The sequence below is a fragment of the Perognathus longimembris genome, chromosome 12 (genome assembly GCF_023159225.1).
Source record: "Perognathus longimembris pacificus isolate PPM17 chromosome 12, ASM2315922v1, whole genome shotgun sequence".
Taxonomy (NCBI): Eukaryota; Metazoa; Chordata; class Mammalia; order Rodentia; family Heteromyidae; genus Perognathus; species Perognathus longimembris.
Window position 1 is genome coordinate 62,048,440 of NC_063172.1, and position 22,020 is coordinate 62,070,459.

The following is a 22,020-nucleotide window of genomic DNA, read 5'->3' on the forward strand; positions in this document are numbered from 1 at the left end:
GGAGGGGAGCTGAGAGCAGAGCTCAGGATGAGTGGAAAATGGGGGAAATACAGCAGAGGGGGCCCAACCGCTGCAATGGACACTGATGAGAGCAAACGAAGGAAGTCAAGGGCAGCGGGGGAGGAGGAAATGAGAGACAAAGAAGGAACAGATTACACCAAGCGAAAGGAAAGAGATGTGCATATCACCCGCCCTGGAAGGAATTGTTTTTTATTGTTAATAGTCATAGAGTTCATAAGTATTGTAGACTATAATATTATGTCCGTCATTGGGAAGGTTAAAAGAAATGATGAAAGCAAAGGGGAATGGACTGGGGGAGGGAAAGGGGGAGAAAAATGAGGAAGGGGTAGCAAGTATGACAAGAAATACATATGGATTCACTACGTTCAGTATGTATCTGTAACCCCTCTATACATCATCTTGACAATAAAAAGTCTGCTCTGTTTCTATTTCTTAGTTTCTGGTCTTGTTTCCAGGTATTTTTCAAATAAATAAATATGGGCAGAATGTTTACTCATGCTCAGAGAGATCATACCCAAGGAAGTGTTAGTAAAGTGATAAACATTTCTAATTTATATAATTTGTCCTTCAAAACACTTCAAGAACTTTGTTATATTGTTTATCTTTCACACCTCTATAGAAAATATGGCAATCATATTTACTTTTTTTTTTTTTTTTGCCACTGCTGGGGCTTGGACTCAGGGCCTGAGCACTGTCCCTGGCTTCTCTTGCTCAAGGCTAGCACTCTGCCACTTGAGCCACAGTGCCATGTCCTGCCTTTTCTGTTTATGTGGTGCTGAGGAATGGAAGCCTGGGCATTGTGCATGCTAGGCAAGCACTCTACCGCTAAGCCACTTACACAGCCCCATATTTACTCATTTTTAAGGATGAAAATCTGAAGTATGTGAGTTCATATGGCTAGAATGCATACTTTTATAAAGAACAATATGTGCCTTGGTTGCTGAATTTCAAATATAGCTGGCCATTTTTGTGTCTTGTCTCTCATCCTTCCTCCCCATCTCTAAGTTTCTGGACTGATTTGCCTTCTGCAGCTCAGTTCTGTTCTGAATCAATCTAATCTACCCCCTTTGCCTAATCAACGTTCAGTGTCAACTGATTGCATCTCTGTAAGTATTCCCGGGCTTGGCATGAATACTGTGACATTAGAAGGAAGGATCTTGAAGTATCATTAAATACTCTATTTTTTATCATTTTATTTTATTTTCAGCCTTCTAAAATTATCTTTAAGTAGTTGTACAAAGGACTTGACATTTAACAAAGCAACTTACAAATACCATGCATCTTGATCATCCCATTCAACATTCTCACGTATAATTTTCTAACCCACCCCTTCCCTTGTTCTTCTGAATTCTGTAGGGTATACATTGAATTTTTTGCTACATTGTCCCCCTCTTCTCTTCATTTGCCTATCCCATTCCTTTGACTCCACCCCATCCTTTTCAAGTAACAACTTACTCTTAAGGATAAAAACGTGATTACATAACCTGATGGTTCGAATACTTTTTATAATGAGAACTGTCATTTTCTGAATTCATTCAGTGTCTTATAAGTAATGATGATTATTAGGTTGATTCATTGGAACCAGTGGAGAAAGGCTTCCTTGAATAGTAAAGTCTTCTGATATGAATAGATAAGCTTTTTTGTTTTTCATCATGTTACAGATATTCTTTTATAGTATACGTAGTATTTAAGGGTGGGGATCAGTCAGATCTAGTATGCTGTTTTAATTTTACAAGTAAGTGTACATTCTTGAGAAAATTAGAGAACTATGAGGCTCCATTTTCTGATCTGTAAAATGGAACTAATAGAGCTGTGGTTACTGATACTGATAATAATAAACAGCTATAGATTATTCTGAATAAGGAATTCTGTATATGATAATTCTAAACATATCCAAATACAATATGTATTAAAAGGTTCCTTCCCAAAGAAGTATCAAACTAGATCCAAATGATTGGAGTGCTGACTGAAGTTTTTGTGTGCATCTGGAACGCCTTGAGAGAGAGCAGGTTGGAGTTCAGAGGGGTTGCTGAAGAAATTTGTGGCAATGCAGCACTTCACGTAAAGTAAAACATTCCAAAAATGACACAAGAAATTGCTTCGTACATAGCACCTAAAACAAATGTTGAGGTAGAAAGGCACTCAGTATTTAAACAAATTAGCCTAAAGCATGAGTAAGGATTTTGATAAATGAAGTCTAACTATTTCCAACAATAAATAGTGATTGTAATCCAAAATGATAACAATCACAAAAACTCAGGGTGACAAATGTCATCTTGTTTCAGATCATCATCTTATATGGAATCAGAGAAGCTGAGTGAGCTGCTCTAGTTGCAGATAGTGACGCCTATCACAGCATTTTTAGAAATGCATTATGTGTTGAAATGTGAGTTACAGTACACAGAGGCTCTTGCCTAAAAGCTCTGAGCTAAATGCTTGGCTCCCTCTACAAACAGCTTAGGTAGAAAATGATCAAACATTGATATCCCTTGGTTTGGTTGCTGTTCTTTCTTTTCTCTCTCTCTCTCTCTCTGTGTGTGTGTGTGTGTGTGTGTGTGTGTGTGTGTGTGTGTGTGTGTGTGTGTGAAAGAGAGAGAGAGAGACCTTGATTCAGGACCTGGGCACTGTCCCTGAGCTTTTTTCTTCAAGGCAATCACTATAGTGCTTGAGCCATACATAGCTCTGCTTCCAACATTTTTGTGGCCACTTGAAGATAAGACTCTTATGAACTTTCCTGCTCAGGCTGGCTTAGAACCACGGTCCTCAGATTATAGCCTCCTGAGTAGTTAGATTACACATGCAAGCCACCAGTGCCTGGCTTGGATTGGATTTTTATGTTTCCAATTCATTAAATTGTGACAAATTGTATTAGCAAAGTAGAATGTGATTTTTTATTCTTTGTTCACAATGAAGAAAGCAGATTTGCTGCTTTACATGAGAAATATTTAAGCTTCACAGATTTTTTTAAAAAAATGAGTTACTTATCAGTTTCAGTAAACATTTCTTGTTCCTAGTGAGCAAAATCATGTATCCTTCTATGGAAGAGTTTTTGCTGAACAGAAGAATAGATGTCTCATTAATATTCCTCAAGACTTAATACTAAGGACATTACTTAAGGCATTATAGCAGGAAAAAACTTCATATTGCTCTACACAGTTGAAAACAATTACAAATATATTGTACTGAAAGCGGCATATATAACGTAAATAGATGAAAATTTGTGTGTTAATTTAAAAAGTTGCAAGATGTGTAATGTAAGGTAGTAAGATTAACTTTTATGTGGAAAACATTCCTCTTGTATTCTGATTTCCTAAATTATTAGTCTTCATCCATTTTGAAATGTTGATTTTTCAAAAAAAATTAATATCAGATTAATTCTGATTAATCCAGATTAAGTTTAGTATGATCCGATTATTAATTCTATCAGATTAATTTTATTATTAGATTAATTAATGTGTCAGTATGCATTTGTCCCTTCCTATGTTTTACAATAGGATGATAGGAATGTTAAGCTGAATTCAGGCTTAATGGCTAAATTTATAAATAAGCTTCACATTCTTGGACCTTAATTTTTTAACAAGTAAACACAGAAGAATAATAGGAGTTAAAATTAACCACATGCATACCAAGCTAACCTGAGACTAAATATTTTATGTGTTGTACTTCATCCAATTCCTCTTCTCACACACCAATGATGTAGGCACAGCTTCCATTTTACATGCAAGAAGACAGCATTCACCCAGGATAGCAAAGTCAATGGAAGGGCCATTCTTTGATTCTTGATACTTGAAGTTTCTGGTGAGGGACTTGGGTGCAGGCTGCATAGAATTGCTTAGAATTGTTTACACACACACACACACACACACACACACACACACACACACACACAATTTTCTTTCTTGGAATCAAATGTTTCTTTGCTTCTCTACAAAATCAAATCCATTGTTAAATTTAAGAACTGAAGCTAGTACTGTGGAGTATTTCCTGATGAAATGACCTTAAACTGTAAGATAATAAGGAGGGTCTGGCTGAATCTACTCTGTATAATCCTGGCCTCTGGGCTTCTGGATGAATGCCTGAGGTTGAAGAACACAGATACTGAGCTCTTACGGGGTCCACAGAGCTCAAGTTGGCAATAACAATTTGTTAGTGTGACAAATATGTGGTAAATCTCTTCAGTTATGATTGCTCATTAAAATTTTGAACATAAGCATCTGCTTGAGAATAGAGCTCTCAGTTCAGCCACTGGTCAATGTAGAATGGACTGGCTCAGGGTCATTGTTGTCCATTTACATTTTGTTCTTCCTGGAATTTAATCATTAGAACCACAGCCGTAGTTCCTTAATGACAGGAAGTGGGAAAAGTTTCAAATTTAGAAGAAGAAAGAGAAAGGAGAAATGAGTGATTGGGGAGGAGGAAGAAAGAGAAAGGGAAAAGTAAAAGGACGAGAGGGGGAGAGAGAGGGATAAAGAGGAAGGGAGGAGATAGGAGAGGGAGGAAAAGAGAGAAAGACAGGAAGATGGACAGACAAGATATTGAGACAGACCCAAAGAGAGAAGTAACACGGAAGCATAGAAAACACAATGTGAATATCAAGGCCAGAACGCACCATTACTAAGTTGCCTACTACACCAAGATAATGATTGCTAAAATATCTCAAGTCACTATTCTGCCTGCTCTTGGGCTAATCTGGCTTTGTGTTGGAAAGGGAACCCAAGAGAAAGGCTTATTTTTTTGATGACACAATTTCTTTACTCATTTGAGCAATTTTTCATATTAAGTGTAAACATATTCCAGTGGAATATTTTGAGTATTACCCACTTTGGGGATGATTTAATGATTCTACTGTATAATTATTTATTTGTTTGAGCCATTTGTCATATTAAGTTAAAAATATTCCAGTGGAATACTTTGAGTATTATCCACTTTGGGATGATTTAATGACTCCTCTACCTTGTTGAATGCTGCTATTCATTTAACTTGATCTACAACCCATGTCTAAGATTTTAATAATGGAGAAAGGCTTATTTTAGCAGAAACATTTAACATGTAATAAGAAATCAGAGCCACTGAATGGAGAGAATTTTTTTTTTTAACCAAGAAACAGAAAATCTCAAGGTAAATGGCTTCTTCATGGTTAATGCACTAAAAGCATAATGCCTAAACATTGTTCAGAAGTGCTGGAGACATTTTGATCAGCCAGTGTTTGATTATTTCTCCTGAGTATTTTGAGTCAGCTAAATGGATGGAGGGCAAGACTTAAGAAGGCTGTTTCCCTTTATCTTCAATTTTTTACATTAGAGTTTTTGAAAAGCAACATTTGCTTTCTATTGTTCAATATTTTATAATATAGTGCACTGCTTTTGTCAAATGCCATTGTATGACATTACACATAACTATGTCATGTTAAAAGTAAGGAGACTGTAGTCATCTTCTCACTCACTAAGGAAAAATATAAACCAGGCAGAGATGTTATGTTTGTTCCCTCATGCTCAGTATATTAGAACTGTCCTATTGGTATTTATGCCAGGCAAGATGTGCAGTTTACTGGTGGAAATAAGGGAGTTTGCATTCTAGTCTTTGCTTAAAACAACTAAAAGAAATAATGTAGACTCTAATTTTGCACCACGAGCAGAGAGTGAATAGTAGTTGCTGAACAAAGATGGTGAATGATGCAAATTTGTAAAAAGTAAGGTTTCCCCCCTTTTATCTTTCCCATTCTTCCCTCTGTAGCTAACACCTTCCCTCTGCCATGTTGCCTTTCTCCTGTCTCAGTAACGGGCTTCCAGGGCATCAGGGCGGCGTAATGGGAGAAGGGGAGGCTTCTGAACAATGCATTCACAGTCACTGGCACAGGAGAGGTTCACAAACATTTCTTGGCATCAGTCAGTGTGAACAATCAATGGTTTGAAAAGTTACTACTGGAGAATTTACAGGTGTTTCTATCATAGCAGAGAAAGAGAATATTTGAAAACAAACCCTACAGTCTCTAAAACTACAAATAATCGTGTGGATGGGTAACAAGAAGACACTTAAATCTAAAAGGTGGAGAAGTGAGAAGGAGACAGGTTTGAAACAGGAGGCAAACTCAATAGGGGGGAATTTGATACTCAACCACACATCTACAAGATGTCAGACAAATGGGTTAACAACAGCCTGTGTAAATACAGCCATCCCCTCTCCCCAGTCTGCATTACATCAGTGCCAGAAAGGCTAGTGTGATTCCAGATAGCCCCAATAGAGGCATGCATGAAAAAAAGAAGCAATTATAGCAATTATGTCATCCTATCCAGAGGTCATACTGGGATTATAGAGGTTAACATCTAAGAGGAGATACAAGAGGGTAGTTGTGATGGTAAGTTCCATAAATCTCATCAAAAGTGGAAACTGATTAACCTTGGAAAGGGGTGTTGATAGGGTTGGGGGTATGATAAATAATGTTCTGGTAGTTAGATTCCTAAACAGGCTGTACATACAGCCAGCCTTCTGAATCCTGGGTTTCTACATAGTGGATTTAGCCAGGCAATGATGGAAATTTTTTGTAGAAGAAAAAAAAAAGCAAATAAAAACAACCCACATTGTACATAGCCATGCAATGACTGTCTTCTTGTCATTAATCTCTAAACAACATAAAAGAACACAGCATTATAAGTAATCTACAGAAGATTTAAAATATACAGGAGGATCTGTCCCTGTATGTTAGTACAACACAGTTTTATAGGAGATTTGAACATGGCGATTCTGCTATCCATGATGGTTCTGAGCCAATTCCTACAGATCTCAAGGTCTGAGAGTAATCTGGAGTTCCCAGGAGGCAAAAGCAGAAACAATGTATAGTATTGAAGAACTTTCTTGCAGAGTTGGGGTCATGGGGGAGTGGGAGTCTGAGGTTGGATACGTTTAAAAAAAAATGAGTGCATTGCCCCTCTCTCGAGATTGCCTATTGGCATGATCTAGATGACTTAGTAGGTTTCCTTGTAACTCTGTGGCTGGAGCTCAATGCTGTATTGTAAAACAAGGTCAATTCACAAGACAAGAGAGGAATGTAGTTTATGTTTCTAAAAGTAGATAGCTACTGTGCCCTCCACGTTCACAAGAACCCTAAGAGGAAAGTAGGTAGGCAGCTGTCCAAGGTGCTGGAAGAGGTAGCCTACTCCGGTTGCTGTGGTTCTTATGTTTGCGGGGGGTGGGGGGGTTGTTTGTTTTTAATATCTGGATTTAGGTTTTCAGTTTTAATATTCTTTTCTCCACACCCCCCCCCCCCCATTGCTGGGCAGGAACTCTAACATTTGAGCCATTCTATTAGTCTTTTTATGAATTGGTAATTTTCAAGATAGGATTTTACTTTATGCCAATGCCAGGGTGGGCCAAGACTGTGATCCTATCTGGGACGACAGGTGTGTCACCTTCTGCCCTGGCATTGGTTGACATGAAGTCAACCAACTTTTCATGCTCAAACAATAGCCCTCAAGCTCTGCTTCCCAAGCAGCTAGGATTACAGGCTTGAGCCTAGTTTCTGTTTCTTATATAAGCCAACACCTCTCCTTTCCCCCACATAGTTCCCAGGCCCTTAAATAAAACAAAGGGGGACATGCATAGGAAACATGTCCTTCCCAGCCAGAAACAGATCCATTTGTTTTCAAAGGTTGGCCTTCGTATATATAAAACCCTATTGTTTGGATGGATTGATATTTATAGTGGAAACCAACTGTTCTGCAGCAGTGGTGCTGGTTTGCTTCTTCAGATCTTAGTTTTGTGCTTTCCATGGTACATACAGATCCTGAAAGGCTATAAGAATCTTTGAGTTGTTTTTACAGTGACGTGGAGGTAACCTTAAATGCTCTATGGTCTTCAGTGCACTCAGGAGCTGTGTGGTGGTTATAAAACTGTTCTCTTCCATTCTTTATTTGTGTTGCCTTTCCCATGATATTTGAATTTTGATTCTTCAGTTTTTCCCACCTATAGAGACATTAGTAGCAATATCTCTTCAGGTTGTGCACATGATAGAAGTTCAGAGACATTTAAAACTTCATAAAACAATGCCAGTTGGATACAAAACAAATACTAGCACAATTTTATACTGTATTTGGGTTCAAGACGTTTGATTTTCTAAGACTCATATGACATAGAAAACATATCCCACTTATAATTGTAGCATATTATAGTACAAAAGATACAGATTAAAATGAGTACAGAAAAAAAAGATGCACAGGTGGAGTCTAGGAGAAACCAGGGCCAAGTTTCAGCTGTCTTCCAGGTACAGTCATATGAATAGAGCTGAGCAATAATGTTGGACAAATAGGTAACATGTCAATTAGAGGAGCTTCCTTGTGCTTATGTTTTTGTTGGGTATTCTATTCCACGGGCAATAGGCACCTGTACAACTGACCTCAGCTACTTCCTTCAACCTTCCTCCCCTCCCTTCTCATCAAAGAGGCCAAAGTGATAGGTACAATCTGAAGCTAGGCATGAAAATCAATCATTTACCATAAGCCATATTGTTAGCATGAATTATCTACCCATACTCAAAGCCTAAATATATATCGTGTAGATATTAACATATGTGTTTTATTTATTTGTATATTATGTATTTTAACAACCCAATTGATCCAATTTGTATACGAATATTATTGGAGCATATAATACATAGTCCTTTCAATTTCTATAATCTAGAAAATACTTAAAGCATTAATTCATGTTATTATTAATTTTAGGAGACAAAGAATTATTATTTCAATATGACGAACACGTCAGGAAAACAAAAGCAGTACTACTATTGTAATAATGATGGCTCATAAATTTTCACTTCTGGGTTTGAACTTAGGGCTTCACTCTTGCTAGGCAGGCACTCCACCACTTGAGCCACACGTAACCAGCTTGACTTAGATATATTAGTAGTCTTAGTCCTTGTCAATAACTGTGATATGTGGGCAGTATTTTTGTTTTACAAGCAAGAACACAAGGGTGTGGAGTTTTAAGAATTCTTGCCTTCCGATCAGTAAATCACCATCTGATTTCAAAGCCTAGTTTTTACATCATGCAACATAGTTTCTGAAGAACTTGAAAATTAAAGTTTAAAACATACATAAGAACCACATAAATTAAAAAAAAACAACAAAACAATTGACTAGCTGTATGCCAGTGGCTCATGCCTGTAATCCTAGCTACTCAATAGGCTGAGATATGAGTATTGTAGTAAAGCCAGCCCGGGCACTAAAGTCCCTGTGAGACCCTTATCGCCAATTAACCACTCAGAAACCAGAAGTGATACTGTGGCTTAAGTGGTGGAGTGCTAGCCTTGAGCACGAGGCTCAGGGATAGCACCTAGGCCTTGAGTTCAAATGCCACAACCGACAAAAAAGCCTAAAAAACTGTCTATACATATCAAGACAGACAATGCGTAGACATTGGGTCAGACTTGTGGCTAGAAGACACGTCTCTTACCATCAGCAGTAATTCTGCAAAGATGCCCAAAAGCTCAGTTGTCTCCCTCTATTAAAGTGTGGTGTCAAAAACACAAGCAAAACCAGACACATACCCAAAAGGAAACTACTAAGTACTTACTTAGACTGTCATGATTAAAAGGGGAATGGAAAATCAAAATGCCTTGAAAGCAGTTTAAAAACTGCTGACTAGGACTTGTTTGTAATTGTGTTGTTGTTTTTCTTTCCTTCTTGTTAGATCTCAGTCTGTGGTAGAAGCTGGGACCCTGAAACATGAGGAGAAGGGAGAGAATGAGAATACGCAGCCTCTCCTGGCTCTGGACTGAGCCCCGAGTCACTGGACGTGTCTGCACACCAGCCTTCAATGGTTTCAGTCACCAGGAAGCGCTTGCTACAGGTCCTCCACTCCCGCCCTTGCAACGACTGTCACAAACCATTGGTTTGAACAGCCAAAGTTGGACAAAGCTTTGAGAGATTCCTCTTCTTCTTTTTCTTAAGGGAGGGGATGGGAGATGAAACAAGACATTTATGTAATAAAAAAAAAAAGATTCTCCCTCCCTACATATTTATGGTAACAAATGAATTTAAAAAGTAGAAAAGCTAAACTTGATGCACACACTACATTAGGACTAGGATTTTTCTGAGGAATCACATGGTGATCCTCTCCAGTTTTTACAAATTAAGATAAAGTGCATTAAGTACATCAGTTAAACTGGGCAGATGTGATTGTCTAGTTCAATAGAGTGTAGAGCTCTGAGGAACAGTATCTCCAGTAATTTCCATTCTTATTGACTTTTCTCTGACCTCATCACCAGCATTGAATTTTTCAGCATAACATGTTCTCATAGGTCTGGCTATTTTTAAAATTTTCTTATTTTGATATCCTGCAAAAAATGATTTTGACATAACATCTTTGTCAGGCTACCAGCTGACTTCCATGAGCTGTCTTTTAAAGAAGACACTTATAATTTGAAATATGATTATTTCATCATAGCAGCATGATTTCCCACAGGCGTCCTGAGAACCCATTAGTACAGCGTGTGTCTGCAGAAAGGAGGTGTCTTGTTGAAAACACATGTCAGTGATTAATGAATCCATTCAAGTTGACTCACTTGGGTCAGTACAGCAAAGGCAAGTTCTACCATGCCATTTAGTCTCCTAGCCTCCCACAACCATCAAAGTACGGACAAAGGGCCCAGCTATTGCTCAGACCGACAGTAACCACGGAGGCAAACCTTAAGGATAGGTAAAAAAGGAAAGCATTGAAATAAAAAAAGACTAGGAATGCAGGATGAAATGCCAAAGATCGTTTTATCTCTTTACCTATTCTCCTTAGAAACAGACTTCCAAATACCCACTTAAAGGAAATGAGATATAAAATAAAAGTTATATCATAGATATACTATATGTATTTGTGCAACAATTCCCAAGACAAACTGTACCTTTTCAGATATCTCTTATTTGCCCAGTAATCTGTATGTTGTGGACATTTATTAGGTGCTCAATGTCGGGGGGAAAATCTAGTTGTTACTGGGCAGGAAAATGACTGCATATTAAATATTTGAGAAGATGAATTATTAGCTAAACAATTCAAAGAAAAAGCAAGTCATTCAAGTGGCTACTATCATTCCCAAAAGATGTTGTGCATCATAACCACTTAACACTCTCTTTTCCTATGGATCTATTGTTTTATTTTTTTTTCTTACTGGTAGAGAATAATAACAGATTTCACATTTATAGTCTACACATGAAGAACTAAAATCAAAAGAATTAAAAATATTTCCCCAACAATGGCATCACAGGATAAATAAAAGCAATTAATTTTGTGAAGACTTATCAAATCACAAAATAATATCTTGAAGTAATACTCCCCATACAGTGGCTGAAATTGTTTTCTTATGTGTGAAGACATAAATAAGAGAAATGGAGAATTAAAGTGAATTAGAAAATCCATTTTATTGCTTGGGATTACAAAACAGATGTAGGATCCAAGTACTCAAAATACCACTGGAGTTGGTGATTGCCAGCCCTTTGGAACGAATAATGTTTGACTTTTTAACTGGCAATATTTAGAATCCTACTGTAGTGACAGGATTTTAAATACCATATTACACTTATTAAGTCAAGAGGTAGTTATTACTCTCACACAGTTTATTCATATGAATGTAAGATGATGGTCCAACAATGAGAAGTTAGTTAGGGTTTGAATTTTGTTATTTGTATGCAATATACATAGGAGAATAAAATTCAACAAGTGAGCCGAATGTTACTACATGAACACTGGATTGTATCGATCGTCCTTTGCCAGTCATTCCCTCTGCTTAATAAATATCAAAGGACACAAACACCCTTTTATTTTTCAGAAGCTTTTTTTTTCTTTTGAATTTTGGTAATGAATTTAGATGTATTTCTGTTTTAATGGGATTTTTAAACAATGGCAAAACAGAAGGTACAAAATAAATATTGTAGGAAAAGGACAAATATTTTGTTAACTCTTGTACTAAGTGGATTGATGTCTACAAGGTCAAAGAAAGGGTCAGCTTCAATGTCAAAGAATTTCCTTCAATGGAATAAAGATGCTTTTTCCCTTAGATGCAGAAGAAAACACTAGTGTTTTTCCTACTTGTGCATGAAATCTGGTGACCTATATGCCATTTCTGCAGCATTTTTGTTGTTGTTCAGATTGGCTTGGAATTCAGTGCATGAATATCTTTACAATCATTGCAAAGCTACCACTTCCAGTTAGCTTTAATTGTAAAATAGAAAAGCAAATGCATTAATACTTTGCTAAATCAATGAGTCATCTCTAGAACGAGTAGGCAAGACTACTTTCAACTGGTATTTCTATACCATAGGTAATAGTTAAAAGCAAATCAGGTATAAACTATTTCAAAACAGTGATTATATGATAGAAGTTCCTCAGGCTTGGGAGATGCAAGGGTTTCTTTAAACCCTTTCAAAGAGGAAAGCAATCTTGACTGTTTACTCACAAGACAAAGACCCTGGCACTCTTGGGAATCATCTACTGTGCTCTTATCATATTTGCAGAAGTGTGATGAAAATGGCCTCAGGAACAAAGGGCCTGTCTTCTTATCACTTTCACGAATCTACCACATGCAAAGACACTGCAGGTTTCCAGGCCCTGGGTCACAGGCCCTGTCTAATCCCAAGAGACAATTTTCACGGCCACAAATTTCATACTTCCTCCCTAAAATAATACTTGGCACTAAAAAAAAAAATTACAGATGGCATTTTTATATCATAATACAAAGTGAATGCATATCTTGATTCAGTGTAAAAATGTTCTCTTACTAGTACCGAGGGAAAAGAAAACACTGGATCTCAAAGAAGATAATGAATCAAGTCCCTCCAAGGGTAAAGGTTGGCATAATTCATAGATGCCGGCATTGCTACAGTTTTCTTTTCTGCATTAAGAAAATAAAATAGTTCATCTCATGAGTGTTGATGACTAAAAAGAATTAAGACAGAATTCAGAGTTTGCCAGCAAAGTTGCCATGAAAAAGCTAGCAATGAAGTATTTACACAGCTTGTCCTTAAAGCCAACAGGAAGGTATTGGTTCATGATGGCAAAATAATTCAGCTCTCTTAGAAAAATATAACTGCATAGAAAACTTATAAGCTAAAGCAATTCATTCACAGTTTCTATGTAGGCTGTACATTGACTCCAACCCTATTCTATGTGGAAACAGGTATCTTTGGCGGGCAAGGCAAGCAATCAAGTGTTCACGTTAAGTACTGGCATCAGATCAGAGCTGTCACAGAGTAATATCCCAGCAGGAACGCTGCTCGGCAGGGTGCTGTCTCAATGAATGCAGCAGAAAACCTTTTCAAGCTTCTTGAATGAAGACGAGGGAATTAAGAGCCAGGGCTTGAACTTCTCTCTCCACATTCAAAGGGAACCAGAAGGGCAACTTCTCTCTAGAGTATCTGCAGCAGGCCCACAGTTGAGCTAAATTGCAGGAAGGCTGCGTCTCTGCTGGGGTGTCAGCTCAGGGTGCCACACGTCCACGATGAATATCAACCGGAAAGTCGAGGCATCCTGCCATACCTCATGCTCAAAGGAGTCGTCAAAAATGAGCACTTTGCCTTCTTCCCACGACCTGGAACAGAAAAGGATGCATTTTGTTACAGCTTCCTTTATTGTGTTCCAGTACCTGAGTCTGAACTCAGGACCTGGGCACATTCATGAGCTTCAGTACACATTAAGGCTGTCACTCTGTTACTTGAGCCACAGCTCTACGTTCAGCTTTTCTGGTGATTAATTGTACACAAGAGCCTCGTAGACTTTTCTGGCTTCAAACCACAATCCTCAAATCCTGGGCTCTCGAATATCGACAATTATGTACGATTGGCACCTGGTTTTAGTACAGCCACTAGTGGCTCAGATGTCTCAAAATCAGTTCCTGTCCATGTGCAAGAAGCCCCTGTTAAGAAAGAACACCTTTGCTAGGACCAGAATTCTAAGCCTGAATGTATTCTTCTTTTGATGATTAAGAGTCTGGGCCCCATAGCATGACCCTGTTAAAAACCAAAACAAGGGCTGGGGATATGGCCTAGTGGCAAGAGCGCTTGCCTCGTATACTTGAAGCCCTGGGTTCGATGCCCCAACACCACATATACAGAAAATGGCCAGAAGTGGCGTGACTCAAGTGGCAGAGTGCTAGCCTTGAGCAAAGAGAAGCCAGGGACAGTGCTCAGGCCCTGAGTCCAAGGCCCAGGACTGGCAAAACAAAACAAAACAAAACAAAGAGGCAAACAACAAAACAAACAAAAGAATCCCACAAGATTTGAGAACGAATTTCAGGGTTTTTACTATAAATATCAGCCTGCACTGCTCCACACTGGAGATGTGCAAAGGCCAGGTGGAAGTCTGGAAGCAAACCTCTCCTGTGCTACCCAGCTGCCTATTCTCCGCACCCTGCTCACATCTCTAGGTTAACATCTTACATTCAGGAGATGCACGTTGCCTCTGAGAGGAGACAGAGCTCCATCAAAGGGTAAGAAAGGAAGAAAGAGGCTCAGGAGCGAATAACAGGGTAGGTATTCCATATATGTAAAACCGAAATTAACCAAAAGCTAAAAGTAAAGAAAAAAACCAAGATAAGAAAACAAATGAACAACAAAATTCCCGACTTCTTCCCAAATGGGAAATTATTCATAGCTCAAAAAGTTAGGTGATCATTTTCTTAGCCAGAAGGACTAAGTGTTTCTGGCAAATTAATGAGTAAATAAAATGTGATATAAACATAAATGAGATATTATTCAGTCTTAGACAGGAGAGCCAGATGCTGGTGGCTCACACTGGAAATCCTAGCTGCTAAGAAAGCTGAGAACAAAGGATCTTGGTTCAAAGCCAGCCCAGGCAGGAAAATCCATGAGACTCTTTTTTTTTTTTTCCAGTCCTGGACCTTGGACTCAGGGCCTGAGGACTGTCCTTGGCTTCTTTTTGCTCAAGGCTAGCACTCGGTGACTTGAGCCACAGCGCCACTTCTGGCTTTTTCTATATATGTGGTGCTGAGGAATCGAACCCAGGGCTTCATGTATACAAGACGAGCAATTTACCACTAGGCCATATTCCCAGCCCCTCCATGAGACTCTTATCTCCAATTAACCACCAGAAAAGAAAAAAAAAAAAAAACCAGAAGGGGGCTGGGGATATGGCCTAGTGGCAAGAGTGCTTGCCTCGTATACATGAGGCCCTGGGTTCAATTCCCCAGCACCACCTATACAGAAACTGGCCAGAAGTGGTGCTGTGGCTCAAGTGGCAGAGTGCTAGCCTTGAGCAAGAAGAAGCCAGGGACAGTGCTCAGGCCCTGAGTTCACGCCCAGGACTGGCAAAAAAAACCCAACAACCCAGAAGTAGAGCTGTTGCTCAAAGTGGTAGAGTGCTAGCCTTGAGCAAAAGAGCTCAGGGAAGTGCCCCGGCCATGAGTTCAAGCCCCATGATCAACTGAAAATAAATAAATGAATGAATGAATGAATGAATGGAGAGAAGAAGATTCTGACATGCCCTATAACAATATTATAACATATGACACAGATGATCCTTGAGGACATTTTCCCAAGTGAAGCCAGTCCCAAAGGGCTATATACTATATGAGGTCCAGATCAGTCAGAACCAGAGACAGACCATGGGTGCCGGGGACTGTGGGAGGGAGATACAGAAGGAATATTTAATGTTTAATGTGAACGTTTTTTACAAGATGAAACAGGTCTGGAGATGGGTGGTAGTGGATGAACTTCATGCCACAAAATTGAGTACTTAACAATAACGACGAAGGCCTAGAGGCGTGCTCAAGTGGCCTAGCACCTGCCTAGTCAGTATGAAGCCTTGAGTTCAAATCCCAGTCCTGCCCCCAAAGACACAAAAAGAGTTAAGATGCGTATATTTATCACAACTATATAAGAAAAAAAAAATCCAACAGGTAAACGAGGAAGGCAAAGAGGAGCCTGTGGCAGAAGTGCAAGTGTAACAGGAGAAATGACTCTTACCTGTTTGCTCTTACCTGACCAAGAAGGGGGTGTTAATGGTCATTGTTTAATGTTGGGGGTACATCAAAATGTCAAAGATCACAAATGCATTTAATACAAAATTAACAAAAAACAGAATCTGTGATTCTGCTGAGTGTGTACCCATCTGGTACCACCGTAAAGTTGTAAGATGAGAGCTATCTTAAGTGAGGGGGCCTATTTTGAATATTGGATTCATTGTATTTTTCACCTGCATAGTTGTTTTAAGGATTAGCATGTGAGTGCAAATAGAAGACAAGTAATTCCTGGTAGAGAAGAAAATAAGGGACATAATAGGGAAAAGGTAGAGATATGGAATTTGAAAGTGAATCATGTTACTAAGAATTGCCTTGACATTCTTCCTAGTTAAATTTGCCATTATTTGAGAAAAAAAATTCTGTCAGACTGTTGAGATATACTTCATGTGGCAATGACAAGTCATGTGCAAAGACAATTGGGTGGTAGAGAATCAAGAAGCTATCTAAAATGTTGCAAGTAATTAAAACAACAAAGTAGAGAATTCTAGCATCTACAAAATTACTTAAAAGACACTAGACTTTGCTAGATGTGAGAAAACCAAAAGTTTTGGAATGTTTAAAAATAGTAAGTACCAAGCCGGGTGCCAGTGTCTCACACCTGTAACCTTAGTTATTCAAGAGACTGAGATCTGACTATCACAGTTCAAACCCAGCTGGGGAAGGAAAATATGTGAACCTTTTGCCAAAAAAAGCCAGAAATGGCAGAATGCTAGCCTTTCTTGAGCAGAAAAGCTCAGGGACAGAGCCCAGACCCTGAGTTTCAAGCCCCAGGACTGGACAACAAAACAATAATGACACAAACAACTTAAACATCTACTTTCCATTCATTAACTTCAATTCCTGCTGAACTTGGAAAATCTCATGCACTAGAACATGCTAAGAGTAGAACTCAAGGATCACTGGTTCATAGATTTTCAGATAAAGTAAGTCAAACATGGATTTCTTTAAAATATGAATTAACTGATCTTTGAAATGAGAAATCTTGGAGGTACTTTTGCAGGATAGTGGCTTTTGGTAGGGCCATAAAACCCTGTAGGCAGCTAAGTAGGGGGCACATGTCTGTTATCTCAGTGCTTAGGGAGGCAGAGGCACAAGGATTGTGAGTGTAAGACAAACGTGGACTACATACGGAGTCAGAGGCCAGCCTGGAATGCACAGCGAGACTGTCTCAGAACAGGACAAAAGAGAGATAGAACTCGATAGGGAAGCAGAAAACAAAACAAAAGAGAAATGTGTCCTGTTGGATTTAAAAGATTTGTCGCTGAATCTCATTTATACATTCCCACAGAAAACAGTAACAACAGACAATTAATGAATACAATTCTTTAATATGTATTTCTTCCGAATACTTAAAGAATGGTATCGTTTAGTCAACTGTCAGGGACACAAGAGTAAAAGAGCAGCTACAATTAACTTAAAGAGAGCAAAAGCAAGGACATAAAGCCTCATCCGGGCTGTGTGCTGACCTGTGGGACTCCAGGGTTAAACGAGACATAGATCACCTCCCTGCGAAAGGCTGAGTGTTTCACACCACAAAAAGAGGCAGAGCATAAACATGTCAAAGGACTGTAGATCACTTCTGAACGAAAACCAAAGGCTCATTGGAATGCAAAGACAGAGTGTTCAGTCCACCTGCTTTGTGAGCAAAGCTCCACCAAATATGATTAAATTTCAATCACATTAGGGCAAAGCAGAGCTAAAGACAGCAGAGCTCAAGGTGGCCTTGAGAGGAATCTTTCAGGAGCTGGGCCCAGTGCTTTTCTCTGAGGACAGCTCAGAACAAACCTAGGGTGGAGGCTGCCAGATACTACCTTAGTTTACTGCTGCATAACCACCTTTCCATCCCTTGTTTGACAAAACTTGGTTCCGAGATAAAGCAGTCTAACATAATCCTTGTGTGTTCTTCAATTATAATGATTAGCAATGATATAAGGGTGGCAGGGAATTCTTAATACCTATAATTCTATTATAGAATTTTACCAGCCATGTTAATAAGGCTAAGAAGTGACTAGATAATTAGAGAGCCTTATACTTCAGGACTGTAGAGTAGTTTATATCCAAAGAAGTCACATGGAGACATGTCTATCTTTCCCAACGATGCACTGATTCTGTATAAGAAAGTCCTTAGATGGTTCTGTCTTCTTCCTGTCCTACTGTGCACCATTCCTTCACTAGCCCTGGCCCCACACAGCTTCCTGGGTCACCGTCTTTCCCACTCTCCTCCTCGTGAGAGTTCACACTACAGAGCGCTTGCTCACTCCCTGAACCAAAGGACAAAAGCTCCATCTCTACAGAAACCAGACAAGATGATAAGGGCTGGAAATATTCAGTGCATCTCGCACAGAGCACATTGCAGATATCATTCTGAATGGGCTCTTACCTGCTGCTCAACACTCAGAAATTACAACCACACACATTTTATTCTTCCCATTTTAAAGTGGAGGACATCAGGCTTAGTGAAATCATTTAAAATCACAAGTAGAAAGAAGGAAACATAGGATCTGAATTCACCTAGGATTTGATTTCAGTCATGTGAGTTCAGCATTGTTAACCTGCAGTTAGAACTGAGAACACACACACACACACACACACACACACACACACACACACTTTTTTTTTCCTCCACAGAAGCATTATTACACATAGTCCCTGGCTCTTAAGCTTTAGTAAGAGAGATTGTGAGCTGGGTGTTGGTAGCGCATGCCTGTAATTGTAGCTAGTTACAAGAGGCTAAGATGTGAGGATCAAGGTTTGAAACCAGCCTGGGCAAGAAAGTGCATCATACTCTTATTCCAATTAACTACACCATCGCCACCATCAAAAGTCCTAAGTGGAGCTGTGGCTCAGTGGTAGAGCACCAGCCTTGGGCAAAAAAGGTAAGAGGCAGCCCCCTCCAGGCCCTACGTTCAAGCCCCAGTACCAACCAACAGAGAGATGGAGGGGGGAGAGCGCTAAGAAGCTTTCAGGAGTTGTCCATGATTCTCTATTTCATCATTTCATTTACTACTGCCATAGGAAAATGGATTCTAATTTCTCAACAATTAGCTCAATAAACAAATGTTCAGAACACAATATATTTTCAGTGTGGTATGGCTGTGTAGATACACATGAATGCCCATTCTATTTGTCTTCGGATGGGAATAGCTGGAAAGAGTTATTCATCTTGGTGCTAAATCGAACAATGCTCACAGTACACAGTTTATTGCTGTGTTTAACAGACTGGGTTGCTTAAAGGCAGGAAGAAACAGGACAAAATGTTACTACTCAACAACAAATCAGCCTTCAAGAAAATATCCCATTTCGTTAAAAAAACAAAAACCTCCCTTGTTCAATCATCCCAGATGGACTGGCTACAGTAGTGACCTGTGAATCAAGGTCACATTACAGCAGAGAGGGGTTAATGTTGTGGAAAAAAAGCTGTGTGGGATTGGGGAAGTAGAAAAGAAAGAAGAAAGAAAGAGAGAGAGAGAGGAAGAAAGGAAGAAAGAAGAAAAGGGTCAAATGGGAGAGGTGTGTGTATTGGGTTTTAAATGATTCGGAAATTCAGATTCCAAAATGTGGCCCCAATACTTTGACTTAATCCTCTTAGATTCCTAGGGGAAACCAAAAACCAAAAGAAATATTGTCTGTGAACAATCTATGGGGGATTAAAAAAATCAGTCTTTTAAATGGTTTTAAAAATGTGATTTATATGTAATCTTATTAATTAGAACCTTGAGAGATTAACAAAAAAATGATACAAAATGTGTGAAAAGTGTGGAACAAGACCATTATTTGTAAAGCAATAGAGTGACTACTTGAATGAATGACTGCCACTTCATTTCTTCAGATGGTCTTGCCAGAATGTGCTCTCCTGGCTGTCTGTCAGCCTCGTCCAAGATTTCAGGCTGGTAGCTTTCGGGCAGCAGCACTCTTTCCAGGGCCGCCTCGAGGGTGGAGGTCATTCTCTTAGCACAGTCGCAGTGTATTTTGGAAAGCCCTCAGGAGACTTGCAGGGATGTGCTGGAATTCCCAAAGCTCACACAACTGAGCCCTAGGACACCAGTGTGCACTGGCTTAACATTACTGAACAATGGACCAAAGTGGCTGATGAGCTTGTTTTACAGCCCAAAGCCCAACCTGCTTGGATTGAGAAACTGAAGGCCTAGAAATGGAGATGCTCTACTCTCTGTCCAACTGTCTGGACATGAAAACCAGTAGTCAGAATGGTCACCTTCCATATAGTACAGCATGAAACCATTTTGTAAACACAAAGCAATACTCATTCCCCTCAAAAATACCTTCTGCGAGGCCCTTGGCTGTCTCCCGGAAGAGAGACTTGTAAGCCAGAATGCCAGGATAGAACCTGATATGTTTTTCTCTCGAAAGGCTTATCTACTCAGAATTGATTTTTGAAAAGGGGATTCTGTAGATATAATCAAGTTCATGATTCTTGAGATAAGATCATTTTGGATTAAATCTAAAAAATCTATAAAAAGTAGCGGAGGAGACCCAGAGAGAAGGAGGTTAAGACGAAGGCAGAGACTTCAAGGGCCCCCACAATCTAAGGGGGCCCCGGGAACTCCAGTCTGCCACCAGAAGTGAGAGGAAGGAACGGGATCTCCAGGGAACCACCCTGCTAGCACCTCAGTTCTAAACTAGAATTAACTAACTGGTCTCTAGAATCAATTTCTCTTGATTTAGTCTATCCATTTTGAGGTAATTTGTTATGACAGCCCAAGACACTAATCTTGGGAAAGGTGATATTCATCTTTATATCTCAACCTCCTCAGTTGCAAAGCAGGGTTTTTAATAATCCTAATTATATTGGATTTCTGTGAGGACTAGAGCCTGGCTTGGTGAGGCTGTACTATTTGGTAGAATATAATTACTATGATTGCATGGATAAGAACACACATGAATAAGGGTTAAAAGGCATCGGAGTGATATCTCTGGGTGATAGCATAAAATAAATCCTTTTTGAAATCATGCATCTCTGTGCGTTACAAATTATGTACAAGAAACATGTATCAGTTTTATAATTAGAAGGCATTTGTTAAATCGAAATGATCCTGTTTCTAGTGTAAAGCTGCGTATCTGTAAGCTAATAGCTGTGCCAGGCTTTTGAATGATGGAATAGTTAAACAACATGCACTCTGGCATGAATCTCATGGCTGTTAAAGAAATAGAAATCTGAAGATTAACATCTCAGAACCACAGTGCACAAATTGCTACAGGTAACCCATTTGTTTGAAGAAATGCTCTGAAAAATTCCCAGTGTTGTCTAGGGGAAAGAAGTCTGATTTCTTTTTACACTGGTAGATTTCTGCAATCACAGTGTGGAAATTTCAGATTCCATTGGAAATCGTTGTGAGAGTATATTAAGCTCTCTACTGTTCAGATATCCAGGTATTTTCACTACAAGCGTTACACACACTTAACTAAACAGACCCAGTGTTCCTTGGGAAAGTATTCTTTTTGCGAGGACAAAGTAATGCCCATTGAACTACCAATTCCTATCAAGGACGGCTGATAATGACCAGGGAACATAGCCTACAGCAAGGATGACAGGAGGGACGTGGAAAAGGACTGCTGAGCAGGGACTCAGTGGGGCACAAAGGAGCTAGTGCTCCCTGCCTGTCAGACATGAGAGAGTTCAGTGCTTCAACCTCTACATAACCACCTTTCTGGTCCCATAACTGGCAGGTGGATGACAAGGACTTTTTAATGATGACCACAAAGTTGCAAAATATCCCATCTGCCGATTACGGTGATCATCAGCTCCTACGGTCCCATGAAGATAGGTTGAATTGTAGCTGAGCACAAGCTGAAGGGCTGCCAAGTGACTGTCTTATTCAACATCCCCTTCCGAGTGGCCGACCTGTGGAACCTCTTGTCGGTGAGGGCTGTTTAATCTAGAAGCGTTTAAACTGCAGGTGAGGACTTGGCGGTGGTTTGACTCTTCCAGTGCAGTCAGTGGGGTTTGTGGGGAGCCTGGAGCAGGGGAG

At 39.4% G+C, this 22,020-nt stretch overlaps 2 protein-coding genes across 2 annotated transcripts in view; one reads left to right on the forward strand and one right to left on the reverse strand.

The window, feature by feature from the left end:
• The window catches only part of Clvs1 (clavesin 1), a 156,808-nt gene extending 145,556 nt beyond the window's left edge, over nucleotides 1-11,252 (forward strand). Inside the window, exon 6 of the mRNA XM_048358870.1 lies at nucleotides 9,703-11,252. Coding sequence (XP_048214827.1) covers nucleotides 9,703-9,790 — 88 coding nt within the window. The 3' untranslated portion in view covers nucleotides 9,791-11,252. The remainder of the gene's footprint in view (nucleotides 1-9,702) is intronic.
• Nucleotides 11,253-11,401: 149 nt separating this feature from the next.
• The window catches only part of Asph (aspartate beta-hydroxylase), a 191,147-nt gene continuing 180,528 nt past the window's right edge, over nucleotides 11,402-22,020 (reverse strand). The window contains exon 27 of the mRNA XM_048358864.1: nucleotides 11,402-13,585. Within this exon, the coding sequence (XP_048214821.1) occupies nucleotides 13,435-13,585 (151 nt within the window). The 3' untranslated portion in view covers nucleotides 11,402-13,434. The remainder of the gene's footprint in view (nucleotides 13,586-22,020) is intronic.